General features: G+C 39.0%; 1 protein-coding gene across 10 annotated transcripts in view; it reads left to right on the top strand.

The window, feature by feature from the left end:
* CCDC141 (coiled-coil domain containing 141) overlaps positions 1–25,695 on the top strand; it is a 218,812-nt gene that overhangs the window by 180,038 nt on the left and 13,079 nt on the right. For 7 of the 10 annotated variants that reach the window (XM_067026390.1, XM_067026391.1, XM_067026393.1 and 4 more), the window contains 5 exons: positions 290–478; positions 855–899; positions 9,421–9,604; positions 12,741–12,850; positions 18,774–18,887. In XM_067026390.1, the coding sequence (XP_066882491.1) occupies positions 290–478; positions 855–899; positions 9,421–9,604; positions 12,741–12,850; positions 18,774–18,887 (642 nt within the window). The remainder of the gene's footprint in view (positions 1–289; positions 479–854; positions 900–9,420; positions 9,605–12,740; positions 12,851–18,773; positions 18,888–25,695) is intronic. The other 3 variants (XM_059053584.2, XM_067026389.1, XM_059053585.2) reach the window with 3 other exon arrangements.

Here is a 25,695-nt window from a genome sequence, read left to right as displayed (position 1 = left end):
CTGAGGACATTAAATATTTGATTTTATGATCACTGTCTTTTTAAAAATCATTAGTAACATTCTCAAACTATGGAATGGATCCTGATATGCAGTAAATTTTCTCTATTTTTGCTGCTGAATCAATAAACTATCTGAAAGAAAACCTATTCTTTCCAAAATGTGTTTTAATACTTATGGTTTTAACATATTAAATGGAGGAAGCTACAAAAGTTTTTCCCTCAATATTTAATCACTAACTAGCCTCATAAATAAAAATTGAATGTCATTAAATATTTTTTTTTTTGCACAGGCTTTGAAAAGGAAAATGGGAAAATTTGAGAATAAAACTTTTTTCGTAAATTATCCAAATAATAAAGTGAATGTCCTTTTGGAAGCCATGAGGGATTTGCAGAAATATGTGGATGAGTTTGACAGAGTTGTGTCAGATTACAGGAAGAATTTGGACCTGACTGAGCATCTTCAGGAGTTGATAGAAGAGGTATCCTCTTCTTGTTGTAATGTTATCTGTGTTATAATGTTGTTTTTAAAAATTACTCACCTGCTTTAAAACAATGCTGCACTGGCTATTATTGTCACTAAATCCATGCATCATGTCTCTTTTCATGATTATATCCTTAGGATAATTTTCTAAAGCAGAATTGCTGAACCAAAGGGGATGCATGTTACAAGGTTTTGATTGTATTGTACAATTGCTCTTTGGAAAGATTTTACTAATTTACTCTTTTTACCAGCAACATATGAGAGTTTCTCATTTCTTCATAACCTCATCAACTCAAGATATGTTTAACCATTATGGAATTATGTTCACTGCTGGATATCTGCTAAAACACTCAAAAATGACATTTATTTCACAGAATTTGAAAATGTTTAGAGAGAAAGGTGATACGTGGATTTTACAGGTACAAAAATTGTTATTGATATTATTTCATTTTTGTCAAGAGGATAAATGGCAAAGTATACACAAATTACATGAAATGTAGCAAGTTAGTTATTATTGGCACACTTCATAGTGAAGAAGCTCTACACTTGAAGTTATTGAGCGTTCTTTGTAATCCATTATTCTGAGATACAAAATGACTCTCCCACTAACGCAATAGAGCTTTTAGATGTAACACCACTTTAAGGAGGATTGAAATGATCATTCTTCTATATCTGATGTATAGGTTTACTGTACTTCTGTGGCACTTATTTAAAGCCAGCTCCTAACAGAGTCATGTGTTTCTATTTCTCACTCAGCATAAGTGTTTCTAGCCTTGGTCAGACACTTCTTCCATCATAGTTATTTATTTTCAGTGAGAAACTCTCAGTTCTCCACTGTGCTTTGAAAATATGACTATCTTCTATCAAGAAAAGATCAAATGCTATTCTTCAGATGATATTTCCTCAATCTATAGACTAAATCTTATTCTTAAAAGAAAATTTATTTATTAGAGTGTTATTTGGGCAATACTTTATCCATGTATTATAAATGATTTCAATTACATAGGCTGGATTTTGTGTGTTTGAGCTTTTTTCTTTCGTTTAGCTGATATTTGGATTCTTTTTAGTGCCATATGCTTTTTATTTTTATTTATTTATTTCGTTTTAACATCTTTATTGGAGTATAATTGCTTTACAATGGTGTGTTAGTTTCTGCTTTATAAGAAAGTGAATCAGTTATACATATACATATATCCCCATATCTCATCCCTCTTGTGTCTCCCTCCCTCCCACCCTCCTATCCTACCCCCTAGGTGGTCACAAAGAACCAAGCTGATCTCGCCGTGCCATGCGGCTGCTTCCCACCAGCCATCCACCACACACTTGGTAGTGTATATATGTCCATGCAACTGTCTCACTTCGTCCCAGCTTACCCTTCTCCATCCCCATATCCTCAAGTCCATGCTCTAGTAGGTCTGCATCTTTATTCCCATCTTGCCCCTAGGTTCTTCATGACCAGTTTTTTTTTTTTTAGATTCCATATATATGTGTTAGCATATGGTGTTTGTTTTTCCCTTTCTGACTTACTTCACTCTGTACAACAGACTCCAGGTCCATCCACCTCATTATAAATAACTCAGTTTCGTTTCTTTTTATGGCTGAGTAATATTCCATTGTATATATGTGCCACATCTTCTTTATCCATTCATCTGTTGATGGACACTTAGGTTGCTCCCATGTCCTGGCTATTGTAATTAGAGCTGCAATGAATATTGTGGTACATGACTCTTTTTGAAATACGGTTTTATCAGGGTATATGCCCAGTAGCGGGATTGCTGGGGCATATGGTAGTTCTATTTGTAGTTTTTAAAATAACCTCCATACTGTTCTCCATAGTGGTTGTATCAATTTACATTCCCACCAACAGTGCAAGAGGGTTCCCTTTCTCCACACCTTCTCCAGCATTTATTGTTTGTAGATTTTTGATGATAGCCATTTTGACCGGTGTGAGATATCTCATTATAGTTTTGATTTGCATTTCTCTAATGATTAATGATGTTGAGCATTCTTTCATGTGTTTGTTGGCAATCTGTATATCTTCTATGGAGAAATGTCTATTTAGGTCTTCTGCCCATTTTTGGATCGGGTTGTTTTGTTTTTGTTTTTGTTTTTTGCGGTACGCGGGCCTCTCACCACTGTGGCCTCTCCCGCTGTGGAGCAAAGGCTCCGGACGTGCCGTCCCAGCGGCTATGCCTCACGGGCCCAGCCACTCCGCGGCATGTGGGATCCTCCCAGACCGGGGCACAAACCCACATCCACTGCATCGACAGGCGGACCCCCAACCACTGCGCCACCAGGGAAGCCCTGGGTTGTTTTTTTGATATTGAGCTGCATGAGCTGCTTATAAATTTTGGAGATTAATCCTTTGTCAGTCGGTTCATTTGTAAATATTCTCTCCCATTCTGAGGGTTGTCTTTTCGTCTTGTTTATGATTTCCTTTGCTGTGCAAAAGCTTTTAAGTTTCATTAGGTCCCATTTGTTTATTTTTGTTTTTATTTCCATTTCTCTAGGAGGTGGGTCAAAAAGGATCTTGCTGTGATTTATGTCATAGATTGTTCTGCCTATGTTTTCCTCTAACAGTTTTATAGTGTCTGGCCTTACATTTAGGGCTTTAATCCATTTTGAGTTTATTTTTGTGTATGGTGTTAGGGAGTGTTCTAATTTCATACTTTTACATGTAGCTGTCCAGTTTTCCCAGCACCACTTATTGAAGAGGCTGTCTTTTCTCCGCTGTATATTCTTGCCTCCTTTATCAAAGATAAGGTGACCATATGTGTGTGAGTTTATCTCTGGGCTTTCTATCCTGTTCCATTGATCTATATTTCTGTTTTTGTGCCAGTACCATAGTGTCTTGATTACTGTAGCTTTGTAGTATAGTCTGAAATCAGGGAGCCTGATACCTCCAGCTCCGTTTTTCTTTCTCAAGATTGTTTGGGCTATTGTGTTTCCATACAAATTGGGAAATTTTTTGTTCTAGTTCTGTGAAAAATGCCAGTGGTAGTTTGATAGTTATTGAATTGAATCTGTAGATTGCTTTTGGTAGTAGAGTCATTTTCACAATATTGATTCTTCCAATCCAAGAACATGGTATATCTTTCCATCTATTTGTATCGTCTTTAATTTCTTTCATCAGTGTCTTATAATTTTCTGTATACAGGTCTTTTGTCTCCTTAGGTAGGTTTATTCCTAGATATTTTATTCTTTTTGTTGCAGTGGTAAATGGGAGTGTTTTCTTAATTTCTCTTTCAGATTTTTCATCATTAGTGTATAGGAATGCAAGAGATTTCTGTGCATTAATTTTGTATCCTGCAACTTTACTAAATTCATTGATTAGCTCTAGTAGTTTTCTGGTAGCATCTTTAGGATTCTCTATGTATAGTATCATGTCATCTGCAAACAGTGACAGCTTTACTTCTTTTCCAATTTGGATTCCTTTTATTTCTTTTTCTTCTCTGATTGTTATGGCTAAAACTTCCAAAACTATGTTGAATAATAGTGCTGAGAGTGGGCAACCTTGTCTTGTTCTTGATCTTAGTGGAAATGGTTTCAGTTTTTCACCACTGAGGACAATGTTGGCTGTGGCTTTGCCATATTTGGCCTTTATTATGTTGAAGTAAGTTCCCGCTATGCCTACTTTCTGGAGGGTTTTTTATCATAAATGGGTGTTGAATTTTGTGGATAGCTTTCTCTGCATCTATTGAGATGATCATATGGTTTTTATCCTTCAAATTGTTAATATGGTGTATCACATTGATTGATTTGTGTATATTGAAGAATCCTTGCATTCCTGGGATAAACCCCACTTCATCATGGTGTATGATCCTTTTAACATGCTGTTGGATTCTGTTTGCTAGTATTTTGTTGAGGATTTTTGCATCTATGTTCATCAGTGATATTGGCCTGTAGTTTTCTTTCTTTGTGACATCTTTGTCTGGTTTTGGTATCAGGGTGATGGTGGCCTCGTAGAAGGTGTTTGGGTGTGTTCCTCCCTCTGCTATATTTTGGAAGAGTTTGAGAGGATAGGTGTTAGCTCTTCTCTGTATGTTTGATAGAATTCACCTGTGAAGCCATCTGGTCCTGGGCTTTTGTTTGTTGGAAGATTCTTAATCACAGTTTCAATTTCATTGCTTGTCAGTGGTCTGTTCTAAGAATTTGTCCATTTCTTCCAAGTTGTCCATTTTATTGGCATAGAGTTGCTTGTAGTAATCTCTTATGATCCTATGTATTTCTGCAGTGTCAGTTGTTACTTCTCCTTTGTCATTTCTAATTCTATTGATTTGACTCTTCTCTCTTTTTTTCTTGATGATTCTGGCTAATGGTTTATCAACTTTGTTTATCTTCTCAAAGAAACAGCTTTTAGTTTTATTGGTCTTTGCTCTTGTTTCCTTCACTTCTTTTTCATTTATTTCTGATCTGATCTTTATGATTTCTTTCCTTGTGCTAACTTTGGGGGCTTTTTGTTCTTCTTTTTCTAATTGCTTTAGGTGTAAGGTTAGGTTGTTTATTTGAGCTGTTTCTTAAGGTAGGATTGTATTGCTATAAACATCCCTCTTAGAACTGCTTTTGCTGTATCCCATAGGTTTTGGGTCGTCGTGTTTTCATTGTCATTTGTTTCTAAGTATTTTTTGATTTCCTCTTTGATTTCTTCAGTGATCTCTTGGTTATTAAGTAGTGTATTGTTTAGCCTCTGTGTGTTTGTATTTTTAACAGATTTTTTCCTGTAATTGATATCTAGTCTCATAGCGTTGTGGTCAGAAAAGATACTTGAGGGCTTCCCTGGTGGCGCAGTGGTTGAGAATCCGCCTGCCGATGCACGGGACACGGGTTCGTGCCCCGGTCCGGGAAGATCCCACATGCCGCAGAGCGACTGGGCCCGTGAGCCATGGCCGCTGAGCCTGCACGTCCGGAGCCTGTGCTTCGCAACGGGAGAGGCCACAACAGTGAGAGACCCGCATATCACAAAAAAAAAAAAAAAAAAAAGATACTTGATATGATTTCAATTTTCTTAAATTTACCAAGGCTTGATTTGTGACCGAAGATATGATCTATCCTGGAGAATGTTCCATGAGCACTTGATAAGAATGTGTATACTGTTGTTTTGGGATGGAATGTCCTATAAATATCAATTAAGTCTATCTTGTTTAATGTATCATTTAAAGCTTGTGTTTCCTTATTTATTTTCATTTTGGATGATCTGTCCATTGGTGAAAGTGGGGTGTTAAAGTCCCCTACTATGATTGTGTTACTGTCGATTTCCCCTTTTATGCCTGTTAGTATTTGCCTTATGTATTGAGGTGCTCCTGTGTTGGGTGCATAAATATTTACAATTGTTATATCTTCTTTATGGATCAATCCCTTGATCATTATGTAGTGTCCTTCTTTGTCTCTTGTAATGGTATTTGTTTTAAAGTCTATTTTGTCTGATATGAGAATTGCTACTCCAGCTTTCTTCTGATTTCCATTTGCATGGAATACCTTTTTCCATCCCCTCACTTTCAGTCTGTATGTATCCCTAGGTCTGAAGTGGGTATCTTGTAGACAGCATATATATGGGTCTTGTTTTTGTATCCATTCAGCCAGTCTGTCTTTTGGTTGGAGCATTTAATCCATTTACATTTAAGGTAATTATAGATATGTGTGTTCCTATTACCATTTTCTTAATTGTTTTGGGTTTGTTCTTGTAGGTTTTTTCCTTCTCTTGTGTTTCCTGCCTAGAGATTTTCCTTTAGCATTTGTTGTAAAGCTGGTTTGGTCGTGCTGAATTCTCTTAGCTTTTGCTTGTTTGTAGAGGTTTTAATTTCTCTGTCAAATCTGAATGAGATCCTTGTTGCGTAGAGTAATCTTGGTTATAGGTTTTTCCCCTTCATCACTTTAAATATGTCCTGCCACTCCCTTCTGGCTTGCAGAGTTTCTGCTGAAAGATCAGCTGTTAACCTTATGGGGATTCCCTTGTATGTTATTTGTTGTTTTTCCCTTGCTCCTTTTAATATTTTTTCTTTGTATTTAATTTTTGATAATTTGATTAATATGTGTCTTGGTGTGTTTCTCCTTGGATTTATCCTGTATGGGACTCCCTGTGGTTCCTGGACTTGATTAACTATCTCCTTTCCCATATTAGGGAGGTTTTCAACTATAATCTCTTCAAATATTTTCTCAATCCTTTTCTTTTTCTCTTCTTCTGGGACCCCTATTATTCGAATGTTGGTGTGTTTAATGTTGTCCCAGAGGTCTCTGAGACTGTCCTCAATTATTTTTATTCTATTTTCTTTATTCTTCTCTGTGGTAGTGATTTCCACTATTTTATCTCCAGGTCACTTATCTGTTCTTCTGCCTCAGTTATTCTGCTATTGATCCCTTCTAGAGAATTTTAAATTTCATTTATTGTGTTGTTTATGACTGTTTGTTTGCTCTTTAGTTCTTCTAGGTCCTTGTTAAATGTTTCTTGTATTTTCTCCATTCTATATCCAAGATTTTGGATCATCTTTGCTATCATCATTCTGAATTCTTTTTCAGGTAGACTGCCTATTTCCTCTTCATTTGTTAGGTCTGGTGGGTTTTTACCTTGCTCCTTCATCTGCTGTGTGTTTCTCTGTCTTCTCATTTTGCTTATCTTACTGTGTTTGGGGTCTCCTTTTCGCAGGCTGCAAGTTCCTAGTTCCCGTTTTTTTTGGTGTCTGCCCCCAGTGGCTAAGGTTGGTTCAGTGGATTGTGTATGCTTCCTGGTGGAGGGGACTAGTGCCTGTGTTCTGGTGGATGATGCTTGATCTTGTCTTTCTGGTGGGAAGGTCCACCCCTGGTGGTGTTTTTTGGGGTGTCTGTGGCCTTATTTTGATGTTAGGCAGCCTCTCTTCTAATGCGTGGGGTTGTGTTCCTGTCTTGCTAGTTGTTTGGCATAGCGTGTCCTGTTCTGAGCTTGCTGTTGAGTGGAGCTGGGTATTGCCGTTGTGATGGAGATCTCTGGGAGATTTTCGCCGTTTGATATTATGTGGAGCTGAGAGGTCTCTTGTCAACCAGTGTACTGAACTTGGCTCTCCCACCTCAGAGGCACAGCCCTGATGCCTGGCTGGAGCACCAAGAGCCTGTCATCCACATGGCTCAGAATAAAAGGGAGAAAAAAAAAGAAAGAACAAAAGAAAAAGATAAAATAAAATTTAAAAGTTATTAAAATAAAAAATAATTATTAAAAAAAAATTTAAACTAATAAAAAAAAAGAGAGAAAGAAGAGAGCAACCAAACCAAGAAAGAAATCCACCATTGATAACAAGTGCTAGAAACTATACTAAAAAAAACCAAAAATACAAAAAAACGGACAGACACAACCCTAGGACAAATGGTAAAAGCAAAGCTATACAGACAAAATCACACAGAAGCATACACACACACACTCACAAAAAGAGAAAAGGGAAAAATATATGCATATCGTTGCTCCCAAAGTCCACCTCCTCAATTTGGGATGATTCGTTGTCTATTCAGGTATTCCATAGATGCAGGGTACATCAAGTTGCTTGTGGCAGTTTAATCCGCTGCTCCTGAGGCTGCTGGGAGAAATTTCCCTTTCTCTTCTTTGTTTGCACAGCTCCCTGGACCCGCCTCTGCGTGTACGTCGCCTGAGGGCGTCTGTTCTTCGCTCAGATAGGACGGGGTTAAAGGAGCCGCTGATTCGGGAGCTCTGGCTCACTCAGGCCGGGGGGTGGGGTGGGGGGAAGGGGTACGGATGCAAGGTGAGCCTGCAGCAGCAGAGGTCAGTGTGACGCTGCACCAGCCTGAGGCACGCCGTGCGTTCTCCCGGGGAAGTAGTCCCTGGATCCCGGGACCCCGGCAGTGGCGGGCTGCACAGGCTCCTGGGAGGGGCGGTGTGAAGAGTGACCTGTGCTCGCACACAGGCTTCTTGGTGGTGGCAGCAGCAGCCTTAGAGTCTCATGTCAGTCTCTGGGGTCCGCGCTGATAGCCGCAGCTCGCGCCCGTCTCTGGAGCTCCTTTAAGAGGCCCGCTTAATCCCCTCTCCTCGCGCACCAGGAAACAAAGAGGCAAGAAAAAGTCTCTTGTCTCTTCGGCAGCTCTAGACCTTTTCCCGGACTCCCTCCCGGCTAACTGTGGTGCATTAACCCCTTCAGGCTGTGTTCGCACCGCCAACCCCAGTCCTCTCCCTGCAATCCGACCTCTGAATCCCGAGCCTCAGCTCCCAGCCCCCGCCCACCCCAGCGGGGAGCAAACAAGCCTTTCGGGCTGGTGAGTGCTGGTCGGCACCGATCCTCTGTGCGGGAATCTCTCCGCTTTGCCCTCCGCATCCCTGTTGCTGTACTCTTCTCCGTGGCTCTGAAGCTCCCCACTCCTCCACCCACAGTCTCCACACGCGAAGGGGCTTCTAGTGTGTGGAAACCTTTCCTCCTTCACGGCTCCCTCCCACTGGTGCAGGTCCCGTCCCTCTTCTTTTGTTTGTCTTTTCTTTTTTCTTTTGCACTACCCAGGTACGTGGGGAGTTTCTTGCCTTTTGGGAGGTCTGAGGTCTTCTGCCAGCATTCAGTAGGTGTTCTGTGGGAGTTGTTCCACATGTAGATGTATTTCTGATGTATTTTGGGGGAGGAAGGTGATCTCCACCTCTTACTCTTCCGCCATCTTGAAGCTCCCCCGTATGCTTTTTTAGACTGCCTGTTCTTGTAAGTCTGCAACATTCCTCTTAGGAATTATGCTTCAGGCAAATCTAAGAAGGCAGGAAAATCAGAGTGATTTCCATACTTCTACTTTCTTACCTGACTCTAATTTCCAAGTGCAAAAGTATATGATCACCTTGTGATGTTTTCCTTCTTAGGACTTAAAGAGTTCACACTAATGTGAATATAAAGTTTGAGGAAATTGAAATTTGATATTTCAGTGGTCAAAATGAAGAACTTTGGAAGGATGGTGTCTCTTTAATCTATGCTTTGTCCCATTTTAATTTAGTGCCACTTTTGGTATGAAGATGCAAGTGCCACAGTTGTAAGAGTTAGAAAATATTCCACAGAGTGCAAGACCAAGGAAGCTGTGGAGATTCTCCTTCAGCAGTTCAAAAAGTTTATCACACCCTCAGTGCCTCAGCAAGAAGAAAGGATTCAGGAAATCCGTGACCTGGCTCAGCACTTATATGGTGAGGTCTCTTTTAAGTTACCCACTGATTCACTATTGAACACATCTCTAGTGAACCTAATCCAGCAGAAAGCAGAGCATGGCAAGCCCTCAGGGTCCTTACTACACCAACCTATTCAAGGAAAAGTTTAAAGATAAGAGCAAAAGTGAACAGTAGTGAATAGAGGAAGGAACTCCTGGCTGTAGGAGGTGAAGCCTGTGGATTTTTAATGACCATTTGTAAACCCTCCTTCTAAATTCTGCTTTCTCCCCCATTCTTGTTGTTCATCTTCAGGGTAATAAAAACAGAACAATACTCAGCTATGTAGATAAAAAAATCTAATTTCCACTAGGGTGATTCCTCAAAACACATACAAAACTCCCATAATATTATACTTAAAGTAAGTAGAAAGCTAAGACTGAGGTCTACAGCCCTCTCATTTCTATGAGGGTTATGGTTTGTGGAAATAAGAAAGAGCTGGAAGATTTTCCCTTGTCTTCCTCTCACTTGTGGAATAAATGGGAGAACTCAAACGACCATCTCACTGGTTGTGCTTTCCTCTTATCCATGACTTTGTCAGTCTGAGAAGTCTTTCTATCTCAGGGAGGCCCCCATTTAAAAGACCCCTGGGGGTTGACAGTCCTCGAGGGTACAAAGGAATAAGTTTCATGAATTCCCTGACATTGTTAACTACAAGGCCAAGAGTAATTCCTAGTGACAAGGCAAATCTAGCCCCAAAGGAAGGTAGCAACAGGTGCTTCATTTGGCTGTCCACAGCTGCTGTCAGATGGATATTTTCTCTTATTACATGAAGCACTATCCATGCAAAGACATAAAAATTTTGTGGAACTATATATACTGCACTTCCTAACATTAAATTACTGAGAATGACTTACTAACGATTTTCCAGAGAAAAGGGTAGAAACATAAAAACAATAAAATATAGATTGAAAAATTAAAGAAAACTAATGTGATGTTTCATTCCTACTATAGTTACCGTATAAGTGTACTAAAAAATTCTGGAGGCACTCTGCTCCTATAAGATGGTTTATGCTTTCCTCTGTTATTGTATTTTTCACACTGTAGCATAATTACCTTTTCATTTGTGTGTCTTGTCAACTGACCATAAGATCCTTGAGGGTAAGGGAAGTATATTTAATCACTGTGTTTCAGTGCCACTCAACTTCAGCACACGGGAAGTATTCACATGACACCATAAAAGTTACATTACCCTCCCATCATGCAAGATCCCACATCCTGCTTTGTTTGTATTCCAGGCCCTTATCACCAACTGACATATTGTATGGTTATTTGTCTGTTGTCTGGCTCTCCTTACTAGAGTGTAAGCTCCTTGAGAAAAGGGAGTTCACTGCATTATGGTATATACTAAGTGCTTAACAAATATTTGCTGAATAAATGAATCACTGAATGAATAAGTGAATGGCATGCATCTTCATCTCTTCAGTATGGAAGTTATACATTTTTTAGAATTTGAATCAGGTAAGATAATTTAGAAATAGTATATCAATTCTTGTAGCATTATTGAACCCAGAATTTTAATGCAAATAAATTTATCTCAAAAAAAATTTGAGGGGCTTCCCTGGTGGCGCAGTGGTTGAGAGTCCACCTGCTGATGCAGGGGATGTGGGATCATGCCCCAGTCCGGGAGGATCCCGCGTGCCGCAGAGCGGCAGGGCCCGTGAGCCGTGGCCGCTGGGCCTGTGTGCCCGGAGCCTGTGCTCCGCGATGGGAGAGGCCACAACAGTGAGAGGTCCGTGTACCGCAAAAAAAAAAAGAAAAAGAAAAATTGAGTGTCTATTATGTACTCCGAGCTGTGATTGATATAAAGACATATAAAACCTAGTTCCATCATTCAAGAATCCACAGTCTATACCTAGAAATCACAATATGGTAAATGCAGTGAGAAAGGTATAAAATGTGTGTATTAGTTTTCTAGGGCTGCCATAACAAAATACCACAGACTGGGTGGCTTAAACAACACAAATTTATTTCTTCACAGTTCTGGAGGCTAGAGGCCCAAGATTAAGGTGCTCACAGAGTTGGTTTCTACTGAGGCTTCTCTTCTCTTGCTGCCTCTTCATATGGACATCCCTCTATGCACAAGCACCCCTGGTTTGCTGATGTCTCTCCTTCTTATAAGGACACCAGTCATATTGGATTGGGACCCCACCCTAATGGCCTCTTTTTAACTTTATCACTCTTTAAAGATCTCATCTCCAAATATGGTTATATTCTGAGATACTGGGGGTTGAGTCTTCAACATATTAATTTTGAGAGGGACACAATTCAGCCCATAACAATGTATAATACTAGTTTAGTCTGAACTGTGGAGTCCAGTAGTCCAAGTTTAAATCCCTTCTCCTCCAATTATTGTCTGGGTCACCTGAAAAGGCTCTGTTGAGCCTTGCATTCCTCATTTGGAAAATGCAGTAGAACCTACCAGAGAAGGATTATTTTAGCTAATGCATATAAAGTGCTTAGCCACAGGCAAATAATAAGCACTCACTACGTGATAGATATTTGTATCATTATCCCAATAGGAAGAGGTAAAATCCAGTTGGGAAAGATTAAGAACATTTTTACAAAGATGTTGGCATTTCAGTTAGACCTTGGAGAGTGGGTAGGATTTGTCAAGCAGAGATGGGGTTATGGTGAGGGCATTCCCAGTATAGAGAAGAATACTCAGTGGCTATGGGGGTTTTGAGAGAAAAGTTGCTGGTTCAGTTTGGCCAGAGATTAAATATGTGAGAGAAGTAGGGTGACATACCTTTGAGAGAGGCAGGTTAAAACCATATTATGGAGGGCCTTGAATGTATACTTTTCTAGGTAGTGAAGAACCACTGAATGTTCTGAAAATGAGAAAACTGGTTAGAATGTAGCTTTAAGAATATTAATATAACAACATTATTTAGGTTACATAGGAGGGACATGGCACAGCAAATGTAACCATTTTTCTAGAATACTTGGTTTTTCCAGTAATGCCTTTATTTATTTATCTGTTCAGCAGGTATTTAGTAAGCACTTACTATTTACCAGCCCTTATGCTGGACACTGGGGAGATCAATTAATGCCTGGGATTTTTTTTTCTGCTAAGGATTTGACCTTTAAAAATAGATTTAACCCTTTTCCTCCCCAGGTTTTGAAGAAGGGCAGAAATATGCTGAGAAAATAGTGGCCAAACACAAAGAGGTTCTTGAGTCTGTTACTGAATTATGTAGCTCTCTCACAGAGCTTGAAGAAAAAAAGGTAATTTCTTCTTACCAGAATATGTATTTTTAAGTGATATAAATAAAAATGTGTTTATCAAGTGTCTTCTGGTACAAAGATGTTCTAATGGAAATTCTCAAGGGACATAATGTGCACGTTTGTTTCACAGCTTTCTAGCATAAATATATGGTTGTTTCTGATAATTAATTCTGTTTCTTTTCCATCACTGCAGAGAAAAATATTGCTGAGAATAAGGACTAAACAATTAAGGTGTCTTGTTTATATTTTCATGGATCATATCCTAAAGGATAAATGTGTGCCATTAAAATCAAAGTCTGTATTAAGTAGTTTTACGTTTTTGCTCATAAATAATGAACATAAGTTATTTTTTCTCCTCCAAATTGTGGCCCTGGAGAAAATAAAACTAATCTTCAGTTATTATAGTCATTGAACATTTAGCTTCATGGAAATACTAAACTAATCATTGGCATCTTTCATGGAATAAATAAATTTATGGTAAAAAAAAAATAGAGAGGAAATATGTTTATGACTATGTCTAGGTAAAATCCGGTTAAAAGAGAGAAATGTGTGTATATATATGTGTGTGTGTATATATATATATATATATACATATATATGTATATATATATATATATATATATATATATATTGTTTTTATCTATGTTGTGTCAAAACTGGTTTCATTAGTGCTGTTTTCACAACTGGCTGAAAGAACAGGTTGTTTAGGATGGAGAGAATGGCAAGGTAATCAAGAGCACAGGCTCTAGAATAAAACACAGCCCCCTAGGAATACCAACTCTCCAAATTATTGGACTTGTAAATGAATTGGGGTAAATTCCTTAATGGCCCTGAGTCTCGGTTTCCTGATCTATAAAATGGAGGAAACAGAGGAAGCTAATCACAGGATAGCCCTGAGGAGTGAATGTGAAGACACCTGTGATTATTGTTGTGATTGCTGTTGGTATTGAGACATAATGGTGCTCTTGCAGCTTGGAGCAGAATTATATTTATTTTCAGCAACTATTTTTTCTGTATGAATTTCCATGTCATAAATTTGAGTGACATTCCATTCAAAATGGTTTGCTAAGCTTATTTATTTATTTATTCATTTATTTATTTATTTATAGCTGTGTTGGGTCTTCGTTGCTGTGAGTGCTTTCTCTAGTTGCGGCGAGCAGGGGCTACTCTTCGTTTTGGTGCGCGGGCTTCTCATTGCAGTGGCTTCTTTTGCTGCAGAGCATGGACTCCAGGTGCATGGGCTCAGTAGTTGTGGCTCGTGGGCTCGAACCTGTGTTCCCTGCATTGGCAGGCAGACTCCCAACCACTGCACCACAAGGGAAGTCCCTAAATGGTTTGCTAAGCTTTTAATTCAGTGGACACCCAATCAAATTATCTTTTGCCTTTGGCTGAGAATCTAGATTTTTCAAATTTTCTACCATTTTCAATAACACTTTAGTGAACATCTTTGTACATGAAGCTTTTTTCTTTCTTTTGTATTATTACCTACGCAAAAATTCTTTGCTTTTCGTAGATGTTTTACAATTATAATGCCACCAGTAATGTATGAATGCACCATATATTTTATATTATCTTTTTTAGCATTAATCGTTTCCTCCCCACCTTCACCCCACCCCCTGAGGATGTGTGTTTTCTGATTTCTGATACGCAGCCTGAAAATGGCTGCTTCCTCTGACTCTTTGCTGTCATCTATAGCATCACTCCCATTCATGCTGTACCTCTCCAAGTGAGCTCCACTACACGAAATCGACTCTCTTAAAGTGATAGCCCTTTCCAGTTTTTCACCTTCATGGCTATTCTAACTGAAAGCTGTTTCTCCTCCCTCTACCCTCTTCCACTTTCCCCCTTTCTTCTACACCCCTGGAGTCAGCATTGCACCCTCTCTTTCTCATTCCCAACCTGTCACTTGGATTCTCTTTTGCGCTAGTCAGGAGCCTCCGAATTATTCACTCCTGCTAGATGACCCTGCTAGTGTCATTTTTACATTCAAAACACTTCACTACAAACTCTTCCTTGTTTACCAGATAAAGTTTGGACTCAAGGCCTTCCAATGTTCTGGGGCCGATTGTCTTTCCAAACCACTGTGCTTCTACATTCATTGTAGGTTCCTATCTCACTGGTCTCTTACCCCACATTCCCAGGTCTCCTGCTTCTAAACTTTTACAGTCGTTCCCGCTTATCTACAGTTTTGCTTTCCTCAGTTTCAATTACCTGAAGACAACCTCAGTCTGAAAATATTAGATGAAAAATTCCCAAAATAAACAATTCGTAAGTTTTAAATTGTGAGAGACCATATTCATGTAACTTTTATTACAGTATATTGCTATACTTATCCTATTTTATTATTAGTTATTTTAATCAATCTCTTACTCAACCTAATTTATAGATTAAACTTTCTCATAAGTATGTATGTATAGGAAAAAAAACATAGTACATTTATATAACGTTTGGTACTATCTATGGTTTCGGGCATCCACTGGGGGTCTTGGAACATATTCTCCATGGGTAAGGGCGGGCCACTGTACCTCATGTGCATGGCCTTCTATCTCTCTGACCTAAATTGTTCATCTCTCAAAGCCAGACCCAAATACTGCCTCCTCCACAATTCCTGCCTTTGCTGTGTCACTTCCTCTCTGATCTGCTATAGCAGGGGAACCGGGCCGCACAGCAGGAGCGAGTGCGGGCAAGTGAGCGAAGCTTCATCTGTAGTTAGTGATCAGATCAGTGGCATGAGATTTTCAAAGGAGCGCAAATCCTACTGTGAACTGCACATGCGAGGGATCTAGGCTGTGTGTTCCTTATGAGAATCTAATGCCTGATGATCTGAGGTGGAGCTGAGGCAGTGATGCGAGCGCTGGGGAGCGGCTGCAAATACAGATTATCATTAGCAGAGAGGTTTGACTGCACAGAGACCATAATAAATCAATTGCTTGCCGACTCATATCAAAACCCTATCAGTGAGTGGCAAGTGAAAACAAGCTCAGGGCTCCCACTGATTCTGCATTATGGTGAGTTATATAATTATTTCATTAAATATTACAATGTAATAATAAATGGAAATAAAGTGCACAATAAATGTAATGCACTTGAATAATCCCAAAACCATCCCCCACCTCCCAGTCCGTGGAAAAATTGTCTTCCATGAAACCGGTCCCTGGTACCAAAAAGCTTGGAGATGGCTGTACTACAGCCCCTGTGTTCCTTCCTACCATAATCATCACATATAACTACCATGATCATCCCAGCCTCTTCTTGATTATACCTGAGGAAACCCCGTTCAGTTTAGCATCCCACACAACATTTAACACTATGCTTTGCCTAAAACAGGTTCTCCCGATAGGGTTTTGGCATTTGTAGTAAATGCTCAAAGGATTGGTACAGAAAAAAAAAAAAAAAAAAATCATTCAATAGCCCAAAAAAGTTTGGTTTGGGTGGACTTAAAAATGAGGAATGACCTCTTTGGCAAGAGAAATGGGCATTAGAAATACGGGGATATATGTATATGTATAGCTGATTCACTTTGTTATAAAGCAGAAACTAACACACCGTTTTAAAGCAATTATACTCCAATAAAGATGTTTAAAATTTTTTTTAATTAAAAAACAAAACAAAACAAAAAAACATTGCCCTTACAAGTTACGACCTAAACAAAGGCCTGTCAAATGATGCTTGCTAACACTTTACAGATGTTTCTATGAGAGCATAAATATATGGTTTTTATGTTTTTAAGGTTGATTCTGTGGCTCTCTTTTGCAGGGGGTTATTAAAAAGCAGACCCAGGGCTTCCCTGGTGGCGCAGTGGTTGAGAATCCACCTGCCGATGCAGGGGACACGGGTTCGTGCCCTGGTCTGGGAAGATCCCACATGCTGCGGAGCAGCTGGGCCCGTGAGCCATGGCTGCTGAGCCTGCTCATCCGGAGCCTGTGCTCCGCAACGGGAGAGGCCACAACAGTGAGAGCCCGCGTACCAAAAAAAAAAAAAAAAAGCAGACCCAGAAATCCCTGTCAAGGCTGAGAGGGTGATAATAATCCTTTCTATTAGTTTAGCATTTTGAGATTTACAAAGGATTTTCATAAATATTACCTCAGTGATTTCCAAATAACCTTGTGATGGTAATAAGGTAGATGTTGTTTTCTTTGTTTTAGAGTGAAGTTCAGAGAGGGTAAAAGTGCTTTGCTTGGGGACCCACACTCAGTAGTGGTGGGTCTGCAATATGAACTTAGTTATAATTCAAAATCTAGTACTCCTTCCACAACTGCCAACTTGGTTTATTTTATTTTATTTTTATTTTTTTATTGAAGTTTAGTTGATTTACAATATCATGTTAGTTTCAGGTGTACAACACAGTGATTCAGTTGTATATATATAACTGAACGTGTGTGTATGTGTGTGTGTGTGTGAGTATTCCTTTTCAGATTCTTTTCCCTTATATGTTGTTACAAAATATTGAGTATAGTTCCCTGTGCTATACAGCAGGTCCTTGTTGGTTATCTACTTTATATATAGTAGTGTGTATATGTTAATCTCAACTTCCGAATTTATCCCTCCCCCCAACCCCCTTTCCCCTTTGGTAACCGTATGTTTGTTTTCCATGCCTGTGAGCCTCTTTCTATTTTATAAATAACTTCATTTTAAGATTCTACATATAAGTAATATCATATGATATTTGTCTTTCTCTGTCTGGCTTACTTCTCTTAGTGTGATAATCTCTAGGTCCATCCCTGTTGTTGCAAATGGCGTTATTTCATTCTTTTTTGTGGCTGAGTAATATTCCATTGTATGTATGTACCACATCTTCTTTATCCATTCATTCATTGATGGACATTTAGGTTGCTTCCATGTCTTGGCTATTGAAAATAGTGCTGCAATGAACATCTGGGGTGCATGTATCTTTTTGAATTATAGTTTTCTCTGGATATATGCCCAGGAGTGGGATTGTTAGATCATATGGTAGTTCTAATTTTAGTTTTTTAAGGAACCTCTATACTGTTCTCCATAGTGGTTTTACCAATTTATGTTCCACTTTGGAATCAGGTATCAAGTGTGTACTAAAGCAGAGTAATTTATCCAGCAATACACACCAGTTTAATTTTTAGAGTTGGGAGTAAAAGCTGAATCTCCCCAGTAAATGTCTCCCCAAATCTTCCAAGTTGGTGTAACATGTACACTTTGAGGAGCATGCCTGTTTCTTTAAGGCTCATCTAATGCCTGTATTCCAGGTGGTAGAGAGTATCTTCTGTTGCTCTATAACCTCATCCTAAACTGACGTCCTGTCACTTGGTGTACCTGTGGCTCCTTTCACCTTCACAGAATCTTCAAAGCTCTTACACTGGCTCCTCAGCAGTTAGCAAACACCCTCTACTTCTATGACTAAAACAGAGTCCCATGAACTGTAGGGGCAAAATATCACCACCCACAAAGCATCATTCGTTCTCAAGTGTTTTTCTTTCTTTACCATTCTCAATTATATTACCTTTCTCTTTTCATGAGTCTCCTAAACATTTTGCTTGTCTAAATACTCTGAATTTCCTACTTTGTTCTCCATCAGAATCTTCAGTCATTTCCGCCTCATGGCTGCTCCCCTAGATTTTTGCGATGGTTTAAACTGCCACGCACAACGATTTTTCTCTCCAGAGAATGCTCCTGTAGGTGCATCCTATTATAACAATGACTTTTTTCCGGCTGGGCCTTTGAACAACCTATTTCTACCGGCAATCAGCTTTCTCAGAGGAGTGAGGTAGGAAGGGAATTGTGAGCTTGAAGAGATAATTAATCACATCGTGGGAGTGCACCAGTCTCTTGAGGAATACATTTACTGAAAGATTGCGAGTGGTCTATGTTTTCTTCCAAGTGCTTATTGTGTGGCACTGTTCCCCCAACTTTCCTGGCCCAGACTCTCACTAACCTTCACTTTGTACATCAGGGAAACGTTTTAAAGATGAATCTGAATTTGGAAGGCTTCCACGATGATTGCATTGACCTACTAAAAGAACCAGCGAGAAATAAGCAGACAATATTCAATAAAGGAAGGAATAAGGTAAAGAAAACTATGTACCCTCAGATATTCACTACTTTTGTTTTGAGGTTAGAGTCATTGTTCATTGAAAAATAAATGAATTGAAGCCTTATTATCTATCTGAATCTTCCAGTGTAACTGAAATGTGAGAGTCCTCTTCCCTTCTTTTCTACCCTTTACTTAGTCCTTCGTCTCTCACCTGTGCTCTTTCCCTCTGGGTCCCTCCCACTGAATACTGGAGCCATAGCATTTCACAGCGGCATTGGGACAGCCATTCAAACACCATACCATCTCCCCAAACTATTTTTGTTCCTCCCATCTTTAGCTGCCTTTCAATCCCGACTTCAAATTTTACTTCTCCCTCTTTAGCATACCACCAAGTTATGACTTTGTTGTTTTACACTACCCCCTGGAAAACCTTAATACAAGAAATTATTGAGAGATTGTATCTTGTTCCCATAGAATCTACCTCTAAGATGATATTTCATATGTACTAAAACATAGAATGCAACTGAAATATAAATACTAAAGTATTTAGAGAAATGTTAAATTATTTTAAAGCTTATGCATTACAGGTAAATTAAGCATGTAGCTAGAACTGCAAATATTCACAAAATGCATATGCATTTCAAAAGCATTATTTAAGTCACATCATGATGGATTTTCGGTGTAAGTTGCTCACTATCTATTCCTAGCTGCTGGACTATAATTAACTCTTGACTTTATGCTTTGCCAAGTTTGCTCCCAATGTTTGTGTCTCTCCCAAGGAACTGAAGGAGCAAGCAGAGTTGACATTTTTCCTCAACTGCTCCCAAATAAAATAAAATATACTTTTTGTGACATGAGAGTTTAAAAAATTCTCCCCACTTGTTGCAGTCATCTCATGGAGGAAGACTTACCTTTTCTTAAACTAAATACAGTACTTAAGAGCTTCTTTATATGTCCTTTTCTGCAGGTTAAATCCATGTCAAGGTCTAGTGCAATTATACAACCACCAGGCAGCAAGTACCATTAATTAAGCAAGCTGACTTTTTTCGTGGGATGGGATTGTAGCATTTAAACTCTGATTCCTCTCTGAGGCAAAGGAAAGCTGCCACACCTTGATTGTCTTGTTGGACTTTAGTCTTATATCAAATGATCTTTGGTTACTCTGATTGTCTAAACCAGGATTACTCAACCTCAGTACTACTGACATTTTGGCCCAAAGAATCCTTTGTTGTGGGTGCTGTCCTGTGCATTGTAGGATGTTTAGCAGCACTCCTGGCCTCTATGGACTAGATGCCGGCAGTACCCACTCTCCACCCAGTTGTGACAACCAAATATGTCTATAGAAACTATCAAATGGCCCCTGAGGAGCAAAATCAACCTTGACTTAGACTAACTAGTCAAAATTGTAAAGAATAACATTAAATGCCTCACATTTTCTTAACTAAGTTATAAGAGATACTAAATCCAACAACATATTATTTATTTTTTTAAATTCTGCACACTTTTCTACATTGTCAACCGCACACATTTAGTAAGATTAGAAACAAAAGTTATTGCTGCCAAAGCAAACACACTCATTTATACTTAGTAAAAATGGCTTTCTTGTTTTTATTTATTTTTCTTAGAAAAAAATTAAAGAAACAGATTCCTTTAAATAAAAAAGCAAGATTTTCGGGCTTCCCTGGTGGCACAGTGGTTGAGAGTCCGCCTGCTTATGCAGGGACACGGGTTCGTGCCCCAGTGCGGAGTGGCTGGGCCCGTGGGCCATGGCTGCTGGGCCTGTGCGTCCGGAGCCTGTGCTCCACAGCGGGAGAGGCCACAACAGTGAGAGGCTCACATATTGCAAAAAAAAAAAAAAAAAAAAATTTAAAAAAATTTAAAAATTAAAATAAAAAATTTTTTAAAAAGCAAAATTTTCTTTCATTGAGAAATCACTTTTACTTTAATGCAAATTAAGACATGATAGATCATCAGATATTTAGGATAAAAGTGAAAATCCATAATTACACTAAGATCTCTCGACCTCATTTCATGTATATGTTCTAGTGCAATTGGCAAAATGAAAGGGCAGCAGTAATCTTCACTTTTAAACAGCTCGACCACGTTTACCCTCTTATTGTCTCTATCATTTATATTATAGGTCAGCTGTAACAAGTTCGTGAAATACCACGTGGGCAGATAACAAGAAGCACCAAGTGAAAAGCTTATGTGGGAATCACTGCATTCAATTTTAATACCCTTAAATGGTATTGTTCTTCCTCAGAAAATTATTTGAGTCAGAAAGAACAATTCCACCAAACCATTACAAGAAAATGTTCATCACAGGATTTTTCTCCTGGAGATAGTAAAGTGCTTCTCATTTTTCTGACCCAAAAAATACAGTTGGTAGAATTAGGCAATTCAGTAAATGCAGTGCCCATTGCACTGCTAACAGATTAGTGATGGTGTTTTATTCCCTAAGGTGAGCACTGAAGCTGAATCCACAGGAATATCTAAAAACCCCTGAGGTTAAACAGAGGCACAGAGTATTAAAAGCCTTGCCTAAAATCACAGAACTATGTAAGGCTTATGATACCAGCATTTAGAGTTACAGAATTCTAGTGCTAGAAGGGATTTAACAATCATCTGATCAAATCTCATTTTACAGTTGAGGAAACTGAGGCCCAAAGAGATTAAATAGTTTGCCCTCCAAAATTCACAAGAAGTAGTGTCAGAGCTGGGCAGGCAGCCCAATTCTCCTGAATTTCAGCCATGTAACTTTTTTCACAAGACCAAAAGGGAGCTCCAAGAAACTGCTGCATATAAATAAGCTGTTTTGTAATGATACTGTAGATTCCCGTGCCAAATTCTTTCCCTCTTTCCATTCATCTATTACACAGTGATTAATAAAGTAGTAGCATGGAAGTGCTTTCATAGCAAACAATTCAGTGGAGTGCTCTTATCAAAGTGGGTGAGGACAGTCCCTGGGCCCTCTTCTAGTAATCCTGATCACCTGGTAGGCGGAGTAAGATGTTCTTGAGATATTTGCTTTGGAAAATAATGGGAAGGGCAAAAGGTTCTTCACCACCTTTCTCTTCTCTTCTCTCCTACCTTGTCCTCCCCAAGTGCTTAAAGGTACCAAGTCACCCCTTGACTGCCCAAATCCCCTTCCAAGAGCCTTCCCCAGAACAGCCTTTCATAGACCGAGCCCTATGTTCAATATCTTTCTTTATCCATTTCCCACTTACCTTCATTAAATCATAAACCAAGATAAGATTGTGGAGATATTTTAGAAGATAAAGTCTTGTGGAATTCCCTTAAATTTACCACAAACATGGCTCCCCACCCTACGGACTTGGAGAACTGGTGCTACACACTTAGTTCAATGGATGTAGAGTATCATTATATTTTCTCTTCCAGATGCTCATTTTGTTTGCCTACAGGGCAATGATTGTAGAGTCAAGTGATTATGTCCATCAGTGAAAATGAAAGTTCAGAAATCCTGACAGAGATATGATCTAAGGCTATAGATTTAGGATTAATTAAAAGTTAATGATCATTAGATCTCATAGAGTGAGATCTTTGATTGGAAAAGTATATAGAGAAGATTAGAGAACTTAAAGACAAGATTATACATCATTCATGTTTTTAGAAGGTGGGAAAAGAAAAAGGAATCAACAAAGACAAAGAGCAGCCAAGGCTATAAGAGAAAGAAATTGAGAATGAGCTGTGTTTTGGTGAGTTAAATCAGTTTCCCAGACACTTAGCCAGAACTCATCAGATTGATGCAGATATTCCCTGTCTGTGCTGAGATACACAGATTTATCTACCCCTTTCTGGAAACACACACACACACACAAACACACTTTTTTTCTCCTAATAGCAAAAAATGGCTTTATGGTGGAGAAATATAAAAGATAGTTGGTATATGTGAATGTTTGGAAACCATTTTCATAAAGGAAAACTAGTATATCCAGGAAACTATAGTACAGTGAGTTCTAAAAGTGATTTTTGTAAAATTCCATAGTGACTTAAAAACCGAACGCTTATTTGCATTTGAGAAAAAAGACAGAAGTGTCAAAAGCCAACATGGATTTACTCAGAAAAACTTGTGTTAAATTCACCTTATTTTGCTTTCTGAGATGATTATTTAATAGAAAACTCTAAGTTGGTGCCATAGACAAAATTTATTGTGATTTCAAGAAGTCATTTGATAAACACACTCACGATATGTCTCTTAAGGTAAGTGGAGAAATGTGAATTGAATGGGCGTTTGGTCAGGTTATAATTGTGCCCAAGCATGTTAAATAGTTTATCAGTGTCAACCTGGAAGACAGTTTGCCTTGCCCTGGGGAGACAGTTGGCTTTGTCCTAAACTCTGCTGTGTTTAACACTTTTATCAGTGATATTAATAGACAGAGGAAATAGGACATTTTAGTTGATTAAAAACATTGTGAATCAATAGTCCCATGTGATTCTTATAAAAACAAACAAAGAACTAATAAAGTCACTTTCATAAAAACATATCATATAGATCAAGGAGATGATTCCACTGATTACTTTCCACCTGTAAAGTAAGTAAATCCTGGAAATAAACATAAGTTGAAATGTTTCTAGAAAAAGATTTGAGAAAACTCTCTCTTATTGTCAGTGGAAGTTATCTGGTAGTGTATTTTTGGTGGAAAGTATTTTTCTACGTCAGAAATTATAGGGAGTGAAAAAAAGTAATATCCTTGGATTACCTTCTTGAGTTTAGCACTATTTGAAAGTGAGACACAGGAGTCAGGAATCAGCAACCAGTAAAAGCTGGACTGGAGGACAGGGCTTGGACTTTTCTAGTGGGTTTCCCAAAACTTCATCTCTGATTGAGACAGACTTGTCTACCCAGCCACTTGGGTGCACAGCTAGACAACACAGGCTTCCCTTACAGAGGTTTTTCATGCATTAGAGCCGGTGTGGATGCACCCACTTGATGGAAGGCACATCCAAAAGAGAGAGACTCAAAGAGACAGAGCTGAGCAGGCTCGGTCTCTTCTTCCAAACCCACAATTAGGTAAGTCACTGCCTCCCCAGCAGCGAGTGAGGAGTAGGGAGACTAGCCCAGACTTTTATCCAAATTTCTCCTAAGCCTGTTGCAAAATTTCAATTTTTAAACATTATTCTTTTCCCAAGGGGCCTATGTTACCCATAGAAGTCATTGAGGAGTTGCCTGCCCCTGCATGACCCTCAGATCAACAAATGTCCCTGCCCTCCCATGAAGGAGTTTGTAGCTCATTAAAGTGGGACCTCCAAAGGTGACCAGAATGAAGAAAGTTCCAGGAATTAAGGCAGAATAAGACCTGGAGGTTGCAGGACCAATTCTCTAAATAGTCAAAAGGCTGTTAAAAGAGGAGAGCAGTCAGACATCTTCTATGTCATTCCAAGAGGCCAATTCTGATGTATTGGTGGATACTGAGGGAAGGCAGATCTGTGATAAATACAGGAAGTCATTCTTAACACAAATAAAGCATAAACTTCTTTTCAAAGAAAGCACCCATTCAGAAAAAGTGTTCAAACAGAGGCTTTCAGAATGGCATAGAGGAGATCCTTAGTCTGAACAGGAGGTTGTAGGATCAAAGTCCCTGAGAAAAGGAAAATAAACATACTATATTCAGGGAGAGATGGAAGCAGAGGCACTAAGCTGTGGTAGGAAAACCAAAAGAAGGAGGGGCATTCCCTACGGAATATGTGTTTATTTAGTAATTTTTAAATTGAAGTATATTTGATTTACAATGTTGTGTTAATTTCTGCTATACAGCAAAGTGATTCAGTTATACATATATATACATTCTTTTTTTTAGATTTTTCTCCATTCTGGTTTATCATAGGATATTGAATATAGTTTCCTGTGCTATACAGTAGGACCTTGTTGTTTATCCATTCTATATATAATAGCTTACGTCTGCTAACCCCAACCTCCCATTCCATCCCTCCCCCCCCCCTTGGCAACCATAAGTCTGTTCTCTATATCTGTGAGTCTGTTTCCATTTCATAGATAAGTTCATTTGTGCCATATTTTAGATTCCACATATAAATGATATCATGTGGTATTTGTCCTTCTCCTTCTGACTTACTTCACTTAGTATGATAATCTCTAGGTCCATCCATGTTGTTGCAAATGGCATTATTTCATTCTTTTTTTAAAAATTAAATTAAATTTATTTATTTTTGGCTGTGTTGGTTCTTCGTTGCTCTGAACAGGCTTTCTCTAGTTGCAGCAAGTGGGGGCCATTCTTTGTTGAGGTGTACGGGCTTCTCATTGTGGCACGTGGTCTCTAGGCATGTGGGCTTCAGTAGTTGTGGTGCACAGGCTTAGTTGTTCCGCAGCATGTGGGGTCTTCTTGGACCAGGGCTCAAACCCGTGTCCCCTGCATTGGCAGGCGGATTCTTAACCACTGAGCCACCAGGGAAGCCCCTATTTCATTCTTTTTTATGGCTGAGTAGTATACTATTGTGTACATATGTACCACATCTTATTTATGCATTCACCTGTCGCTGGACATTTAGGTTGTTTCCGTGTCTTGGCTATTGCAAATAGTGCTGCAATGAACAGAGGGGTGCATGCACCTTTTTGAATTAGAGTTTTGTCTGGATATATGCCCAGGAGTGGGATTGCTGGATGATATGGTAATTCTATTTTTAGTTTTCTGAGGAACCTCCATACTGTTCTCCATAGTGGCTACACCAACTTGCATTCCTACCAACAGTGTAGGAGGGTTCCCTTTTTCTCCACACCCTCTCCATCATTTATTACTTGTATACTTTTTAATAACGGCCATTCTGACTGGTGTGAGGTGATACCTCATTGTAGCTTTGATTTGCA

The sequence above is a fragment of the Kogia breviceps genome, chromosome 2, assembly GCF_026419965.1.
Source record: "Kogia breviceps isolate mKogBre1 chromosome 2, mKogBre1 haplotype 1, whole genome shotgun sequence".
NCBI classification, from domain to species: domain Eukaryota; kingdom Metazoa; phylum Chordata; class Mammalia; order Artiodactyla; family Physeteridae; genus Kogia; species Kogia breviceps.
Note: the sequence above shows the minus strand (reverse complement) of the source record. Positions and strands in the feature narration are given on the sequence as shown.